Source organism: Pundamilia nyererei, unplaced genomic scaffold (assembly GCF_000239375.1).
Source record: "Pundamilia nyererei isolate P.nyererei 1_Seehausen unplaced genomic scaffold, PunNye1.0 scaffold00107, whole genome shotgun sequence".
Classification (NCBI taxonomy): domain Eukaryota; kingdom Metazoa; phylum Chordata; class Actinopteri; order Cichliformes; family Cichlidae; genus Pundamilia; species Pundamilia nyererei.
In genome coordinates, this window is record NW_005187508.1 from 357365 (window position 1) to 375891 (window position 18527).

The 18527-nt window shown below is 42.3% G+C and overlaps 1 protein-coding gene across 3 annotated transcripts in view; it reads left to right on the forward strand.

Annotated features, from left to right (window-relative positions):
* dlc1 (DLC1 Rho GTPase activating protein) overlaps positions 1-18527 on the forward strand; it is a 54693-nt gene that overhangs the window by 23702 nt on the left and 12464 nt on the right. For 2 of the 3 annotated variants that reach the window (XM_005741084.2, XM_005741083.1), the window contains exons 2-4: positions 14466-14537; positions 15866-15947; positions 17033-17096. In XM_005741084.2, coding sequence (XP_005741141.1) covers positions 14466-14537; positions 15866-15947; positions 17033-17096 — 218 coding nt within the window. Of the gene's footprint in view, positions 1-7704; positions 8017-14465; positions 14538-15865; positions 15948-17032; positions 17097-18527 lie in introns of those variants that run through there. The other variant, XM_005741085.1, reaches the window with a different exon arrangement.

An 18527-nucleotide genomic window follows, 5' to 3' on the forward strand; every position in this document is an offset into this window, starting at 1 on the left:
ACACACACACACACACACGCACACTTTTAAGCTTTATAAAAAGTCAGGCTAATCTGAACAGATCTGGGCTACAATTGAAGTTTTATAAATTTTGTATAGTTTTAAATTTCTACTTATTCATCATCATCATTCAGCCTCTTTGTTATTTGATCTGTATTTTAACACAAGCACCTGAATCTTGGGCTCAATATGACAAATCCCCAAATTAAAATCGAATCAGGCTGGAAATAATTTGGACTAGAGTTGCAATTATTGCAATTTTCTTTGCCCAATTCCAAAGTCTGCCCTGCCAATGCTGAAGTTCTCTTTCTCAGAGCTATGACTACAGCAGTTTATGCAACAAAAATGGCTTTTCTCCAATGCAAAATATTATCTATAAAATATAAAATATAATATAAATATAAATGAAACTATTACACTTTACAGTTTCCACCAAACTGATCTAAGTTACAAGATCACCTCTCACTTAAATAACTGACAACAAAATATTCTGCTACTGGAAAGAGGAACAAAAAAGCAACTAAAAAATGAGTTGCTCTACATCAACCTTTACCGGACATATTTTACCTAAGCATGTGCAACAGAATTATGTAATGAAACAAATGTCAAGTATTTGCATAATTTTACAGTAATTTCATAAATTAACTGTACGTATCGTTACTACGTTACGTCGCTGGATCATTCTAGATCACAGTGAAGAGCTTCCTTGCTAAGGACATGTTAGCGTGTTACTGTATGTATGTGATAATTTACCTGCAGTGTTGTATGCATGTTGGACATGAATAAAAAGGGCTGCTCGTAATCAGGCATACGTGAGGCTGACCAATCCTTCACCAGTCGCAAACCTGGCAGATTTTAGATCGGTACATCTCTAATTTGGGCCTGAACTTGTTTTCCAGATCCCAAGTTAGCCCATCGATGCTAGCCAAGACTGGATCTTCTGTAGCTTTGTGACTTAATGTGCAAATGTGTGATGTATAAACGAAAGTCTTGAAACTGTTATCTCAAATGTGAGATGTTCTGAAAACCTTCGATACGATATGTGTGTAAGTACGTGGTCTCAAGTGGACGTGCAAAACAAACCGCATGCAAGACTGTGGAGCTTAAAAGCCCATTATCCCTGCACAATACAGATCTTAAGCAGCCCTCCTTCAAAAGTTCATTCTTCCTGCTTTAGGTTTTTGTACCTCCATAATCTAAATACACTCCTTCTGCTGTGATGTACAAGTAAAACCAAAGGGATAACTGGATCCACCATAGTATGTATATTTTTTTAAACACACCCTATGGATGAAAATACAAAGTATTAGTCGCCTGTGCAGAGATCCATTGTTTGTGTCAGTGTGTGTGTATGACTAGCTCCTGCCTCTATTGTGATCATGGTCAGTCCATCAAAGCCCGGAGAAGGTATTGGCAAGGCATTTGGTCCACTGTCTGCTTCACACTTCCTTTGTTTGTGTGTGTGTTTGTGTGAGTGCTGGTCCAAGCCTCTGTCTCCTCACACTTCCTCCCGGCCATTGTGTGTATGGAAGCATATGCTCGCTCTCCCTTTCTCTCTCTCATTCTTTCTCTTTCTCTAATCAGTGTCTCATTGGGTTGATCCCCAAGACTCTGAATGAGCTATTTCTGGAGATTCCTGTTATGAAAAGATCATCCACCCCACCTAAGCGCCATAACTCTTCTGTATACATTGCTATGAAAAAGTATTTTCGTCCTTCCTGATTTCTAAGTTTTTGGTGTATTTGACACACTTACGTGTTTCAGATCATCAAACTGATTTTAATATTAGACAAAGATAATGCAAGTAAATACAGAATGTCATTTTCAAACAATTAACCACATTTTTTGGAAAGCTTAGTTCAGTTTCACTAACAAGAAATCACTGAAATATAACCTGTATGACAAAGTGAAGTAGGCTAAAAGATGTCAAAAAGCATGATCTAGAGAAATAATTGAGTCACTGACATCAATCAGTCTGGAAAGGGTTGCAAAAGGCTTGGGGACTCTGTTGAACCATGGTGTGAGCATGGAACATGATACAGTGGTGAACATTGCCAGGAGTGGTCAGCCTACCAAAATCACATGAGGTCACAAAAGAACCCAAAACGACATCCAATGAACTGCAAAAATGTAACTTTTCTGAAAGTATGAATCTCGTTACATTTAGCCTAAAACTAACACAGCATCTTATAAAATGAACATCATAACAACAGTCCAACCTGGTGGTGATTGTGCAAACATCTGGGGATGCTTTGCTGCTTCAGGATCCAGATGACTTGCCATAATTGATGGAACCATTCATTCTGTGCTCTACCAGAAAATCCTGCACGAGAATGTTCAGCCATCTGTACATGTCCTTATGCTCAAGCACACTTGGGTCTTTTCAGCAGGACAATGATCTGAGAGACACCATAAAATCCACCTCTGAATCACAAAGAAAAAATCCCACAATCCCCAAATGATGGTTTGGGAATGGCCTAGTCAAAGTCTGGACTTAAATCAGATTGAGATGCTTTGATATGACATTAAACAGGCTGTTCATGCTCCAAAGTCCTCCAGTGCAGCTGAATTATAAAAATTATGCAATGAATACGACCAAATTCCAGCACATGTGAAAGACTCACTGCCAGTTATTACAAATGCTTGATTGCAGTTCTTGCTGCCAAGGGCGGCACAACCTGTTATTAAGTTTAGGAGGCAATTACTCCTTCACACAGGGCCAGGAAGGTAGAGCTAATATTAAAATTTGTTTCATGATCTGAAACATACAGGTGTGATAAATATGCAAAAAGAAAAGAAAAAGAAAGAAATCAGGAAGAGGCCAAATACTTTTTCATGGCACTATATCTCTCTGTGTCTCAAAGTCTTTAACTCATTTTGTATCAGTGAAATGCAGAGGACAAACACTTGCCATCAGAGGATTCAACTTCACAGTTGTGTAGATCCAATTTAGAAGCAAATGCATTACCTCGACCTTGCTTATGAATAGATCACATGACAGGCACACAATAAGTTGACAAAGTGGTGCCGTCATAAATACAGAACTTCAGTTTTTTGCCGATTCCAGTGGACCTCATTGACCTTTGCAAACCCACAGTTTGGTTATCTGTTATGTGAATCTTTTTTGACATGGCCTTTGGGTGTTTGTGTATGTGTGAGTTGGACTGACACCTCCCTGCACTGACCCTCACTTGGCCTTTCTGTTCGGGGTTAGGAATGGCAAAAGACTGAGTGTAAACCCCGAGGCTGTCCCATGTCTCTACAGCAAGGGAAATAGTTTCATTCATTTTTCTCAAGCTTTTTGCTGTTTGATATATTTGGCTTTGAGTCGTTCTTCTTCTTCTCAACTCATTTTTTATGATTTTTTTTAACCCTCCTTTTCCCCGTTTCCCTCTTCCAGGCCCTCCCTCTGTGTCTCGGGGTCAGAGGTGACACTGTAAAGTTTACAACCTACAACAGTAGCATCACCTAAGACAACCAGCTACAAACGCTGGATGATGTCTGTTTTGTTTTTAAAAATGGTCTTATTTTTCTTTCAGTATGGAAGTTATCACTATGAACCACTAGGGGACATGTTTTAAAATTTACTACGTTATACAAGATAATCCACTAAAACTGCCCCGCCTTAAATGTAATGTTTGTATTTTCTAATTCCTTTGCTAAAGGGTAGTTACACATAATGCCGGCTCTAATCCGCTGTGTCTGTCTGGTGCAACACTGATGCATCTCCCCATTTCCTTTCTTTTGTCCAAAGCCCTCATTATACTTATGTGTATTTGATCTGTATCTGAATCATAAGCCAAACAAACGCCTGACTCTGACGAGCTTTGATGAATGAAAATTGTAGACACTTGAGAGAGACACACTCATTTTCCCCTGAGCAACTGGCAGCAGCGGCAGTCTGCTTGTCTGATCTCTTGACAATTTACCACACACATACATCAACAACAACTTGCATTATTGTGCATTTATCGCCACAAACCAACTTGAGAGTGTTAACCCCCACCCCCCTCATTTTTTTGCAGGGTTGTTGCCCCATCTCAAGCAAGTGTAGCTTTGGGTTAGGGGTTTGGTTGCAGCCTCTGGGTGGTCGGGTTATGTGGCTCAAGGATTTGGCCTTGTTTGGCAATCTGTCTTCATCTTTTTGTCCCTTTCTTTGCTTTCTCTCTCTATTCTTCTATCATTTTCCCCTCTCTTTCTCTCTTTTTCCTCTATCTCGCACACAGACTAGTAATCCCAATTAGCTTTCTTCCTCCCTTCAGGTAACAAGTTAAGGATAGTCATCACAAGAGATGTTCCTTCAGATTATGAGCTCATAAAATTGCATATTTTGATGTTCATGCATCAGTGATCACGCTGATCTTTTTTGCATAATTTGCATGCTTATGCTTCATCGCCTAACCTGGACTGTTTCCTGCAGTGAGAGTGCAGCTGATGCAAAGTCTCTCCAGCCTTGTGCTGTATTTGACAACTGTAAACCGTGTTCTGACCTGACTGTCCCGACATTGTCCGGATATCATGTGTGAAAACAGCTTCAGTTTTTAAATCAGATAGGATCAGGAACTTTTATATGAGTGTGTTATGTTTTTGTATGACTGCTTGTACCGTCCCGTATGTTTTGCTTAGATTGGCTTTACTTTGGGTTGTTTTGGGTTTGTACAAATCTGATGTGGAATGTTTAAAAATAGAAATTGCTAAAACATTTCTTTTAAAGAAAAAAAAACTACACAGATCACCACCACCGTGAATTTTATCCATTCATCCATCCATTTTCTTCCACTTATTCAATTCAAGGTCACCAAGGGTGCTTATCTATCTCAGTTGCCATGGACAAGTTTCACGTCTGTCACAAGACTAACAGTGAGAGACTTACAACCATATACAATCACATTCACTTTAGAATTACCAGTTAACCTACTAACTGCCATCCTTGGACTGTGGAAGGAAGTTGGAGTACCTGGGGAGGACACACAGAAAGGCCTCGACCAGATTCGAGGCCAAGAGCTTCTTGTTGTGCTCTTTCCAAACACTCGAAACTGCCCTACCGTGAATCACCATAGATTTTATAGTTATGGTGAATGGACATGGAAAATGTGATATTTTCATCTCCCCAAAAGTCAGCAGAGATAAATCCTCTTTTCTCTTCAGGACTGCCCTAATTCTTTGTGGCATAGATCCAACAAGGTGCTGAAAACATTCCTCTGAGATTTTGGTTCATAATGACGTGATAGCATCACACAGTTACTGCAGATTTGACGGCTGCAAAGTGTGCCAAGAAAATATTCCCCACTCCATGAAACTATAACCAGCAGCCTGAACTGTTGATACCAGGCTCTTGTTGTTTATATGTATGTTGAAACACAAATTGGGAATCAATAAAGAGCAGGCAACATTTTTCCAGTCTTCTGGAGTGTCACCTGGTGTGGTCTTTTGCTGTTCCTCTTCAAGGTGTGTTTTGCATTCAGCAATGCTCTTACCTAGATTTCAAGATTTCTCATATTGTGTTATATACCGTTGCCTTTCTGTTGGCTCAAAGCACTTTGGCTCCTTTCATTCTGCTCACTGAATATTTTGTCTTTTTCAACCATTCTCTTTAAACCCTAGAGAGAAAGATTCCTGTACGTCAGCAGTTTCTGAAATACTCAGACCAGCCCATCTTGCACCAACAACCATGCCACATTCAAAATCACTTGAAATCGCCTTTCTTTCCCAGTCTAATGCTCAGTCTGGACTTTAGCAGGTCATCTTGACAGTTATAGATATTTGCACTAATGAGCGGTCGAATGGGTGTACCTGATAAGGTGAGTGTATGCTATAGTCATTCTGAAGGTACTAATGTCTGGATTCCATCACTCACCAAAAAGGTGTAACTCTCTCTTGTAGAGCTTGTGAACAAGTACTTACAGGAGTTTTTGGAGGGATAGTACTGTATAAACATTATGGGCAGCATCAATCACACACATGTGGCATATGAGAAAATCCATTGTTTCTGCTTAATACCTGCCAAGGTGGTTATGTGTGGTGTGTGTATTTATTACAGGGTTACGCAAAAACTTGTTGACAGTTTGGCATGAACATTTTGCCAAAGGTGGAGTTTGATTGCATAGACTGATTCGGATCTGGATCCAGGAAATTATTTGGACATATTACCTAATATTTTCATATCATATAGCCTCCCAAATACATACTAAATTTAAAAAAGAAAAAGTGTGAAATGTGGTCTTTGTGTTTTCAAGAAAAATGTCACAAATGGATCTGAATCCATACATAATTCAGGAGCTAGTGACTCAATGTATACATAGGAGGTCTTGTTGGATGTATAAAGGACTGCTCTTGTTTTATTGATTATTTGTGTAAGTACAAGATAGGCCTTTAAAGTACTTAGCAAATAGTAGTAGTGCAGAACACAAGCAATACACGCTTTTTTATAGTTTTAGAGGTAGGGTTGCAAAGACCAGATATAATGAAATAATATGTTTGTGTTGGGGACTTTTAGACATATTACCAGTGCTAAATGTATGATAGACGGTCTTTGCGAGTCATACACTAAATGTTTAGAAATCTTCTGTGGGCGATAAAAACAAACAAAAAAACTGCTTCTTGTTAAAACTGAAAACTCAAGGCAAAAATTCCAAATTATTCTCATCACCCATCAGAAATGAAAACAATATGGCTCTAACATGCTCACTTCAGTAGTTGGCTGGCTCTGTTCTGACTGAATCACTTGTGACTCCATCGTCAGCTGGTTCTGGTATAAATGCCAGCGACAGACTGCGCACAGAGCCAGGATTTTCTGCATCATCCTTTCCCCCTTCTGGCAGTCCGAACTCTGGATTAGACATATTTCCGTGCCACTGACTCGCCTCCCTTTTTTTTTTATTTGCACCACTTCAGCGCTGTGAGTTACCATGGCAATAACAGAGTTGACGAGATCTAGGAAAAGATGAGAAGTCCACACATGGGAGCATGTGGCAGAATCTGCAACACTCAACTGGCTGTTTCTAAGTATACCAAGCATAAACGAGTGAACTGTAAGTCTTATTATCTCAGTATCTCGTCCTATGTGCCCTGCGGTCAGGAATTTAAATGTGTTGTCACTGCAGTCAGCCTGAGCATGGTGTACGTGCGCCTGGCGCGTCATGGACACAGCCATTACCATACCTGCAACACTTCTTTTCAAGGCACCACTTGCGCTTTTCAGACTAAATCCCGCGTCACAAAAGAGAGTCTCACAGTTGTCTCCATTAGTTTCTAATGATATGCAAACTGGGTGCCAACCTACAAGTCAAATACTTCTTATGGGAGTGGTAGAAGCGGGAGAGATCCTGCAGCTGAAAAGAGCACGCAAGTCTTTAAAAATATATAACTCGGTTAATAACTTTAGTTTATCTACATGTAACATTTGTAAAATATATTTTACGGTTCTGAGCAAATACATTTGCAAATGAATTAGAAACGGATATCATCGAATGAAGTCGCCATTTGTAGCGGGGAACTCACTTTGTGACTGTTAGTGCGTTTGGACACAAAGTTGTGTCTCTGATCGTCAAACAAACTCCAGTCCCTGCACATTATGAACTGCAGAGGTTGTTCTGAGTGCATCTGCATGTCTCCAGCTCCTTATCAGGTGTGGAGCAGCAGAGTGAGGGGGGGGCGGGGTGGAGCCACGGCAGAGCTGCCCATTCCTAAAGCTTGAATCACACTTTACTCTCTCCATTCACATTCCTGCTGGGAACCGCTTCATTCAAGGTCCGGTGTGGTGTTGGGACGATTTGAATATTGTGGAATTCTGTTTGCCGCAGCAAGATTAGTTAGGACTATGGAGTTACCGCTTTGCCCAACGGTCGGAGAACATTTGCACCCGATTCTCTAGTTTGCGTTTTATCTACAGTGGATTTATCATGCGGACTTCGTCCTAACGGTGGAGTAGATCTGACTGAACTGTCTACCCTGCCAGAGTGCAGCCGGGAGTTTGGTTTTATGGTGGAATTGAGACCTTAAAAATGATACTGACACGTAAGTTCATTTCATTCTTATCCACCGAACTGCGTTTAGATAAGTGATGGTTTTCAGTTTGTATGAATAACGTGTCCGTCCAGTGAAGCGGTTTCCTGTTCGTCGGGGAGTGAAGAGTTCCCAAAAGTGCACTTTTTAAAGGTTATTTTCGGAATTTAAGATTTAAAACTTTTACTGCAGGTTTAGCTTTGAGTGGAGGTTTTGGATAAACCATCTTTGGGGTGCAGCGCTGCGGACTGTCAGAAATTCTCACAGCCTGACGCGTACGGAGTCCCGACCTCTGTTCACAATTCTCTGAATATGTCCGTTTTTTGTTGTTGTTTCTTTGATTGTTTGCTTGTTTTTGTTCGTATGTTTGTTTATCGGTGACCTCCACAATACTAAATGGGGACTATTTTCTCACATAACCAAAAACCTACTGTAAGACTGACCCTTTTACGCGCTCAGCCAAGAGAAGTTTCTAGCAGAGCAGCGCACACTTCACTGTTAGAATCGATAGTGGTGATGAAACCTTCTCCAAAATGTGCCTATTTCAAGTAGCCTTATTGATATTGAATTGGTTTTGAGATTATCCTGGGTATAGTACCAGCCCGCGACAGTAGTGCCATCCTATCGCCTCCAGTTTGCTTAACTGCCTTTTGCCTGACGGCCGACCTTTTGCGAAAAGCAGGGGAGGGGGGATATTGAGGGGGTGCTTTGTGGCTGTTTAAGTCCTGTTTTCAGTTTAGTTTTGTCAGGCTTAGCTTGATTTGTTTGCTTCTCCTTTGTCCCAGCCGTTTTCAACGTTTGTTCCAACACATGGCTTCTTATCAGCTGCCTGAGGTTTGGAACAGATATGAGCGCTGAGGTTCAGTTGAGCCATAAAGGCATTAAGAACGTGCTCAAAGGCGCGCACGCACACACAGTATATACTCATTTCCAGCCATTATGATGCAAGATGAATGAACTTTATCTACAGTAACCACTAATCCAGGAATAGTATAATGCTGATATCATTCTACTATGCAAACTAGGAATAGAAGGACTATCCAGTCAAAAGTGTAAAAGAGACCACATTTTCTTTTCTTTTTAACTGTCTTTTTTCAAGCCTATGTGGGATGAGGTAAACCACCTTAGACTGGGGTTGTTCTAAATGAAGGAAACATGCTTCATCTGGATCCTTTGTGAAACAGGAAGAAGCTGTGACCTTATCTGGAAGATTTACATCCAGCTGTTTTCTTCATGTCCTGTGAGAAAAGTCATATGTTCGCTGTTGCTCTCACCTTCCTTTGGCTGAAGGTACTGGGCTGTCCTGGGATCTGTATGTTAATGGATTGCTATCAGGGGAGGGAGGGAGGGGAGGGGTGCAGGCAGGTAGACTGTCATCTGGTTGCTGAAAGCTTCTCAGAAGCTTTGAATATGCCTGGTCACCTGATCCAGGGCTAGGGCCCTCCATGTGAGCATAAATCTGTCGTCAGGGGGTCTTTGGGGTTAGCGCTGCGATGACCCATCTGGGACAGCCGTGTGTTTGCATGTGGATGTGCTCGTGGATCCGTGCCTGCATGCCTGCGCCAGCTGGTGGTTGATAACTGGAATGGAGCATGTTAGTAACTTGATTATTTTTTTGTTTGTGTCAGTGGGATATAGTTTGAGAACAGCCAGATGGTAATATTCCTGGCACCGTATCACTTAGCCAACAGCCAGGCCTTCTCTGTGAGCACCAGCTGTCTCCACAGTGGAATCACAAAACATGATACCCATCAGGAAAGAAAAAAAATGTCCATCCTTACATTCCACTAGTGGAGCACAGGAGGGATTTTACATTGGTCACGCTAAAAAATCTGCAACGTCCAGTTGTTCTTGGGTTTTCTCACATGTGTGTGTTGTGATTTCAATTTTAGTCTTTTACAGGCTTATCCTTGTCGGTGCTTATGTGAAGGACAAAAGCAAGGCAGCATTCAGGCTCTGGTGCTCTGCTTATTACGTCTGAGCCAGCCACACAGTCTGGCCTGGTTTATCACATCACCTATATAAACCAACTTTGCGGTCTCTTTGGAACGGCCCACTCTGAAATGAACTTCATTAGGATCTGACGACTGCTTTTTGGGTTGTTATGCAGTGGGCACTTGGAAACTCAGCAGTGATCAGATGACTCAAGATAAGCCACCTCAATTCACAACAGTGGTTAGTCAAGCATTATTCTCAGTCTGCCAGCTTCAAAGCCCCAGCATCACTGTTAACTGTATAGAGACTCTTGACCTCCAGTTTGCTATAGGTGGGGGAGCAGCATCCTTTGTTTGCTTGCTGCTGACAAACTCCCACTGGAGCTAAGCATTCAGACTCAGCCAGCCAGACCCCATTGCCTCCTGCACTGGGGGTGGGAGGTGGGGTGGGACTGTGGTCGGCAATTGTGAGAATTTCCTGTTACCGGAAGGGAGAGAAGAGAAGTGGCGAGCAGAGTTGAAATAAGTAGAGACAGCGCAGGAGATGAAGGTGAGAGCAGGGAAAAGGAAAGCAAAGAAAAGCTGTGGTGGATAATTTTAGAAGTTGATACTTCGGGAAAGTGGGTAAAGCTTGACTGGGTGCTCACCAGATTAGCTTTGGGCAATGTGCAGGAGAAAAGATTCTCGTGATCCATATGAAATCTCTATTAGCATCAGCTTGGATCTTATTAGTTGTGTTATCTGCTGTTCTTCTGTAATCATCTTCATCTTTCCAAGCAAGAGGGAGTGTGTCCCACTGAGTTGTTTTTGCTTGTTCATATCAGTCAGGAGGATTAGTGTGGAGCTGACTTGTCTTCATTTTTTGGTTATAAGATTCAGAAATCAATGTGGCTAATTATGTCAGAATATTTATTATTTGTTGGAAAGTCTAGACGAAGTCACCTCAAAGCCTCATTCCTTTCAGACGTTCTTGTCTGTTCTGAACTTATGATTATCCAAGTTCTGCGCCCGTCACCTCGCCAGTGGTTCTCAGACTTGTTCTTAGAAGCTGAAAAAACAACACACCCTACACTGAAATTCAAAACGGAGCAAAGTATTATAGCAGCAAAGTCCTGTTTAGTTTTCAAACAAAAATCATACTTGGCTTCAGGCCTATTTTTCCCCACTAATCATCAGTGGTCCCACTTGTAGTGGCCACAGTGTGCCAAACCTATCATGTGGCAACTGGCTTAAAAAAAAAGAAGCAGCCAAACATGGGAGACGTTTGGCATAATTATCTTTTCCAGTTGAGAATCGCATCATTATTCACACCCCGAATTAATGGCACGAAGTGACAAAGTTCTCATAGAGTGGTGTACAATAAGTTTCCTTCAAAAGCAAGAAGATGAATCCTCCAGGAATTAGACTGAACATGATGAGAAGTGAAGTGAGCTGGATGTAAAGAGCTTGCCAGGACATGTAGCATTTTGAGTGGTGCCACTGGCTTTGAACCTTTGACTCACTCTGTATGTGTTATCCCTTCTTGAGCCGACTTGGCACACGCGTGCTGAATAACGCGGTCATTATCAGGGTGATAAAACTCTCTTTTCTGCTTTCTCACTGCAATGTTGAGGCTCTAAGTGGGTGCCGCAAGATATTTGTTTAGAGTGGCTTTGTAGCCATCTTTAACCACGAGGACGTTTGGTAAGTACACACAATCGCCGGGGCCCGTGTTTGTCTTGGCTGCCTCCCCGTCTATTATCTGGTCTGGAACAAATGAAGGCAGGGCTGCACAGCCAAGTGGTCGGTGGCCATTGCACGCTGCTAAGCTTTCTTCCTGTGAGGGAAGCAGGAAGGGGAAGTGAGGTAGTTCCCTGATCAGGGCTAGGGAACCAGGGTGGACAGTGAGTGAAGAAAAAATTTGAAATACACCCTCAAATCTTTTTCTATCGAAGCTAACATAAATGTTAAAGGCTAGGAGGTCTGGTTAAAGATGATGTTTTTATGGCCTGAGTTCCTGGGATATTCTTGTAAATTCCTTTTGTTGCTTTGTTGATCCGGCTTTTGATTCTTCCAGATGCATGTTAGTGCAAGTGGGTGCTGCTCTATTGTTAAGAATGTTTGTGCCAGATGCCCCATGCCCCTGTCCACTTCCTGTGGCCAAACAAAAGACAAAAATATTCTTGCTTTTACTCTGTGAATGAATGGACACAATGTAGCTCAGTGACAAATATTATTCAGTCGGATCCATCTGCGGGGTGAATGCTGCTGTCTTTATTTTATTTCCTCGGCACACTAAGTTCACATTATCTCACTGTAAAATAGATTTGACACACATTCTAGCCCAGTAGGGTGTGTCACTGCATAGCATCCCAGCAAAAGGCACTTATTGGCTCGCGTAGCTCCTTTTCTGGGGACTGGAGGGGGGCGTGGGGTTGGAAGGCCAACCATGTGTTTGCATGTCTAATTTGCATTTCAATAGCTTTACTGTCTTTTGAGTGGTTTGTCTTTAAACATGAGGTTAGTCAATGCAAACACACACAGACAGACTTACTTGTGCACACACATTTAAACACGAGCGAGCACAGGAATCTCTGGCCCTGTGCACTGCTTGCTTTCAAGAATGCTGGTATAATTATTGCTTGGTTTGTACTTTCCTCTGGGTTCACTACACTCCAAAAATACTCAGCTGAAACACACACACACACACACACACACACACACACACACACACACACACACACACACACTTTTTCTCAGGCATACAGCTTCACATCCACAAGTAAAAATAGCGCACGTTTGACAAATAACGCCGAAGTGTAGTTGTTAATGTGCCATTTGACACTGCGGTGCGCGCTGGTGTCACGGTAGTTGTTTAAAGGAAGTTGGAGCCTCTGCAGTGGCAGTGGCTGTTGTGGCTCTTGTCTTGGTCGTGTCACGCCTTGTTGTTAGTGAGTTTGTCTGCCGTCTAGGCTTGTTGTTGGTATGTAAATGTCGGCATATCGCTTAGTCCAGACCCTTTGCAGCTGTAGTCTTCCTTGACCTCTCTGTTTCTCGTTACTTTTCTTGCCTTTCAGGTTGTTCTCTTTTTGTGTTCTTGTGGGAAGATATATATAACGTGTGGAGCGATTTAGCTTTGAAATGGGGTGTAACTGCTTAACGTGTGAACCAAAGATATACTAAATCCAGTTTCTTTACGGGTGGTTATGATTAGCTAATTACACTCAGCCAGACACAGTAACCCAATTAAACTTGCCAGTGTAGCAGTTTGTAAAAGCAAGAACTTTTGACTGTCCTCCAAGTCTTTTACTTGCTTTGTGCCTCGGGGGCGATCGTGGCTCAAACGTTGGCAGTTCGCCTTGTAATCGGAAGGTTGCCGGTTTGAGCCCCGGCTCCGACAGTCTCAGTCGTTGTGTCCTTGGGCAAGACACTTCACTACTGGTGGTCAGAGGGCCCGGTGGCGCCAGTGTCTGGCAGCCTCGCCTCTGTCAGTGCGCCCCAGGGCAGCTGTGGCTACAATGTAGCTTGCCATCACCAGTGTGTGAATGACTGAATGTAGTGTAAAGCGCTTTGGGGTCCTTAGGGACTAAGTAAAGCGCTATACAAATACAGGCCATTTACCATTTTTGTCACTCAGGCTTTGTTTCTCTCAAGGTTGATCTGCGTGTGTACTTGCTATCATTCTAGGAACTAGGACACTGTAAAACTCTTCTTTTGGTCTCCTGTCTACAAACAGGTAGCTGCAGGGATAATGAAGCATTTATGGCGATTGGAGCAGCCATTTAGCACATGTCATCTAAAAAGCTTTCACAGAAAGCTGGGAGACATCCTCGTGGCACCGGTGACACACTATAGACCTCAGCTTGTGTTCTAAGGGAGTTATGGGAGAATTTGTTTGTCAGCCTTTAAGAAGTATGGAATAATGGCTTTTATGGAGAATCTGTACGAGCTCTCAGAATGACACATCTGAATGTTAAACTCCCTTTCCTATACTCACGCTAATCTTCAGAGTTTACTTGTGATGGTAACAGGAGGAAACAGATGCTCTTAGACAACAAGCAAAGAAAATGTAACATGTTAATACTTTAAAGAATAAATGTTTTCCATGGATGCAGATCCACGGCAACCATTGTTCGTGTCACGTGAGGAAAAGGTTAGGCAACGTTTACTGTCAGAGATATGTGACTCCACTGCATTACCTAGCTAAGAAGCTTAAGTGGAAGACACTTGAGAGTGTGATGGTGTGAAGTTTGCACGTATGTTCCTCTTAGCTCTAGAAACATGTGAGAGGCGTGCGTGACGGAGTGTTAGATAGCTAATAAGGTCAATCAGTTCACATTGGATAAGCTGCTAACATGCTGGAGGGTTCCAGAGTGTTTTCTTGGATTGGTGTTTAAACTTGATAACTTTATTAAATGATGTTTCATTTACACTCGTGATGTTATTACAAAAGCCACGCTCATGTCTTTTCATGTTACTACACGCTTTTTGACATGATGCTGTTCTTCTGTGACCCTTAACGTGTGTTTCACTTGTTCTTCTCCATAGAGATCGAAGCCAAAGAGGCCTGCACGTGGCTCCGAGCTGCAGGGTTCCCGCAATACGCCCAACTTTATGAAGGTAAGGAACACTAGGAGACACCGCAGCCTGCTCAAAACTGGTACATGACTGATGGGTTTGGGTTTTATCACTTTGCAATAAGAATAATTTTTATATTTAGTTTTCAAAATTTAAACACACAGCCTAACATTACAGAAGAGCAAATGAGATGTGTGTGGTTTTTTTTTTTTTTTGCTCTACATCCGAAAAGAAATCCATGTAAGCCCCAGCGAGCTGTACTGTATTGCAAACATTGCCTATGCTTTGAATACAGTGTAACCTATATAATTATAGCTTTCTGCTCCATCTAAAGCTACACCTGCAATGACAACTGCTTGAAAAAGAGTACTTTGCATGACCCTTGAAATATAAATAAGCACCAAAGTACATAAAACATTCTTCACTCCTTGTAGGTCTTCTATACTACTGCATGCCAGGGGCATACCAGTTCCCTTTATGTAATTACAGAATGATGACAGCAGTGCCGAGCTGCCATTGTCAGCAGGTCACTGCTTATTTCCACTTAACTGTGAAAAGGTTTCCTATTTGAGTTTCTGTACAGGTGTTGAGACCTTTCAGACAAAAAAAAAAGCAATACAAAAGTGCTGAAAACTGCACTTGACTCATTTGTAGTAGTAGTAGGAATTGCTCTGTTGATATGTGACACACATTTCCCTTCCTTATTTCCATAAGAGATTCTTTATTGTCTGTGCCGTCGAGACTATTGCCCCACTAAAGATAGGCAGACTGATAGGCCTGCTCCAGTACAGTACAGGTTAAAGGTGCTGGCCCCATGATAGCATTTTCTTATCAACGTGACCCCTGAGGGTTTGGATGCAACAGTCCCATTTTGGGTTGGTCCGACATTCCAGAAAACCTTGTAATATCCAGTTGGTCATTCTTGGCATTCAAGACAGAATTTCAAGGCATACTCACTCTGCTTTTACCAGCCCAGCAACTGGGCGAACAAGTGACCTTGTTATTCAGGTAGACCAGAGAGAAAGAGCGAGAAGCAGAAAAGGAAGCGGGACCTCTGAGCCACATTGGAGTACCTATTGTCATTCTTCAATCAGTCCCCTGTTCTCTCCCCCTGTGCTGCATATCCCCCCTGCCTGCTGGGTCTGAAAGCTGCAGCTGTGTTTGTTTGGTCGACTAAGACGCTACTTCCTCTTTTAGCTTTTAATCAGGGCTGTATGGGTGGGTGGGAGTGAGAGGGGGAAGGTGGGTGTTTGAGTAGGTGGGTGTCTTTGGAGCTGAGGGTGGTATCTTTTAGTTTTATCTGAACATACTGATCCAATCAGTGGCAGGGAGATGCCCTCACGTAACCTGACTCACTTCTCTCTCTTTAGACGCCCAGTTTCCCATTGACATTTCTTCAGTCACCAAAGACCACGACTTCCTCGATCGGGATGCTATTGAGGCTCTCTGCAGGTGAGATTACAAGTCATGCTTAAAACCCTTCATACGCCTTTTATCTTTCTTTTGATGGCATGTTCCTTTCTTCTTGTTCCTCATCATCTTCTCTCTCTCTCTCTCTCTCTTTTTTGTACTATCACTACTTTTCCCTCTGATGAAACCATGAGGGCACGACTTCAAAAAGAGCCATGCTTTGGAAAGTTGCCGATGAGATAAAAGAATCGCACGATAAGCAACCGTGCACTTCCCCTCCCTGTTTGGTTTCACTATGTTCTTACCTTCTTCTTCCTTTATTTTCTTCTTTATCTGGGACTGATAGGGTTTATCTTAGCCGTTAGAGTCTTTTGTACCATCCTCCCAGGCACATATCTTTCTCCCTACATCACTGCATCTTTCTTTTTATGTTGTAGGGGACAAAAAATATTTGACTGCAATTGTTCCCTAAAACATAAACATTTAAAAGGCTCTGAGCTTTGTGAGCCTTCATTTTATATGTGAAGTGATCCAAATGGTTGCAATTATCATTGAAGACGACTGGGTTTGCATTCAATTTGTCCCCCTGCCGTCCTTTTTAGCATATGAGGAGGGAACTAATGGTTCTTTAATGGACTCAGCCTCTTCATCAGAACTCGATCCTTAAGTAATAAACCACAGCAGGTGTTCCTCCATACATCTGGAAGCTATCATCTCAGTGTCTCCTCTTTTGGCAGCATTCATCCCTTCCCCACATCCGCAGCTATCCTTGAGTTCCCATCACTTCATCTCTCCATTGTTACATGATCTGCTCTAAGAGCTCTTCAGAGGTTGGACCCCCTTCTCCAGGTGGCTAAAGGGATAATCTTTCTGTCCCCTCCCCGAGGTTGCGTCGGCACTCCAGCAGATTTCATTCTCTTTGCACTCTCTCCTTCTCTTCCTGTCCACGTAGGGATTATCCCTCCGCATCTCATTAGCCAGACTGGATGCACCGCAGCTCCTTTTTGCCTTGTTTCATCTTTCCTTCCTTTACACATCCTTGTGTTCTAGTGAAAGTTGGTGAGGTTTAATATTTAAAGCCCACGCAATTCAAATCTAACCAGTTGTGCGTGTGTTTGTGTTTGCAGGAGACTGAACACCCTCAATAAGTGCGCTTTAATGAGACTGGAGATTTCGCCACAAAGAAAAAGAGTAAGTCTACATGCAAGCACTTGAACTACCCTCCTTTGTGAAAAGCCACTTTGCACATCTCCTTATCCACAGTTGCACCGCCTCACCTCAACCCACAGTTCGCACTTGGCCACAGGGCAAAGCTGCATTTTCTCTCATCTCGTTTAATGAGAAGGCACCTGTTGAGTTCATTTCTATACCAAATGGGTTGTGGGATAGTAGGGGAAGGGAGGAGAGCTTTAATGTCTAAATGAAGGGGTTTCTTTGACCAAAACTCCCCCATTCATTTAAAGTATGCTCACCTTCTCTCTTCTAAAATACTTCCTCGTATTTATACATCTTTCAATGATTTCAGAGGTATTATAAAGGCATGTTTTCAAGCAGTTTTTCGCACCAATTAAACCCCCACCAACACCAGCTCTTAAATGTCTCTTTTAAGGAAGCCGTCCTAGTGGAAAGTGTTTTTCCTCCTTAGGATAATTATGTAAAAATCCCACTTTTAGACCACTCATGTTTCAATTAAAGCAGAAAGTCTAGACTGACAGACACTGTCACTTTGTGACTCTGTGACAAGAATTTCTCTGTTTTCTACAAATCAACCAAATCTAATGCCCTTAAGGGCTACATAGGAAGATCCTTGTTCTATGCGTGGTGGTATTCATTAGGATGACCCTTTCTGTGTCACCTTTCATTTCAGGAGTCAACAGAGAAGAGCAGAGGAGTCAAAGAGGTTATTTGCCTCCTCGACTCCTCCGCTCTTGCGGGACAACAGCCTCCCACCCCCACGCTCAGACAGCTTAGGAATGCATTGATCTCGTCACGTCTTTACATTCCCTCTCTTAAATCTCCATCTCCTCGTCTCCCGTTCTTCGTGGTTTGCTCGTACTGTCCGATGATTATAAGAATAGCTTTCATTGTGCGACCTCATTGATGTGGCATTCAGCGTATCAATCAGTATGATTTGCTGGGTGGACAGTAAAAAATGGTTCCAGCTATGATCACCAGTGAGTGCTGGTTACCTCTCATTACAACCGGAATAACTGGAGAAACAGGCTACGGTCGTATAGAGCAGTGTCGCCAAAATTACTAAATTGTTCTTTTTAGGTGAATCCTCTTTGTACCAGGATAGATCACAATCTTTATTCACTTTTATTTGAAACGAAGCCTATAATAAAGCCCTTTGTGAACTCTGAAAATGATGATTTTTTTTTCCTTTTTCAATCAAAGTGCTTATCTCCAGGATCCTTTATATAGGAACTTCATTTATAAGTTTTGGTGTTCTAACCCCTTAGCAGTCCAATTAGTCCCCTAAACCATCCAATGTACCGTGGGCGGTACGTCCGACTGCTAACAGGCTAATGAGTTCAGATTTTAGATTTGAGGCCTGTGTTTGACTTTGATTGTATACTATAGACGCCAGTTTTGTAGGTGGGTTGTATAAGAAATTTTAAA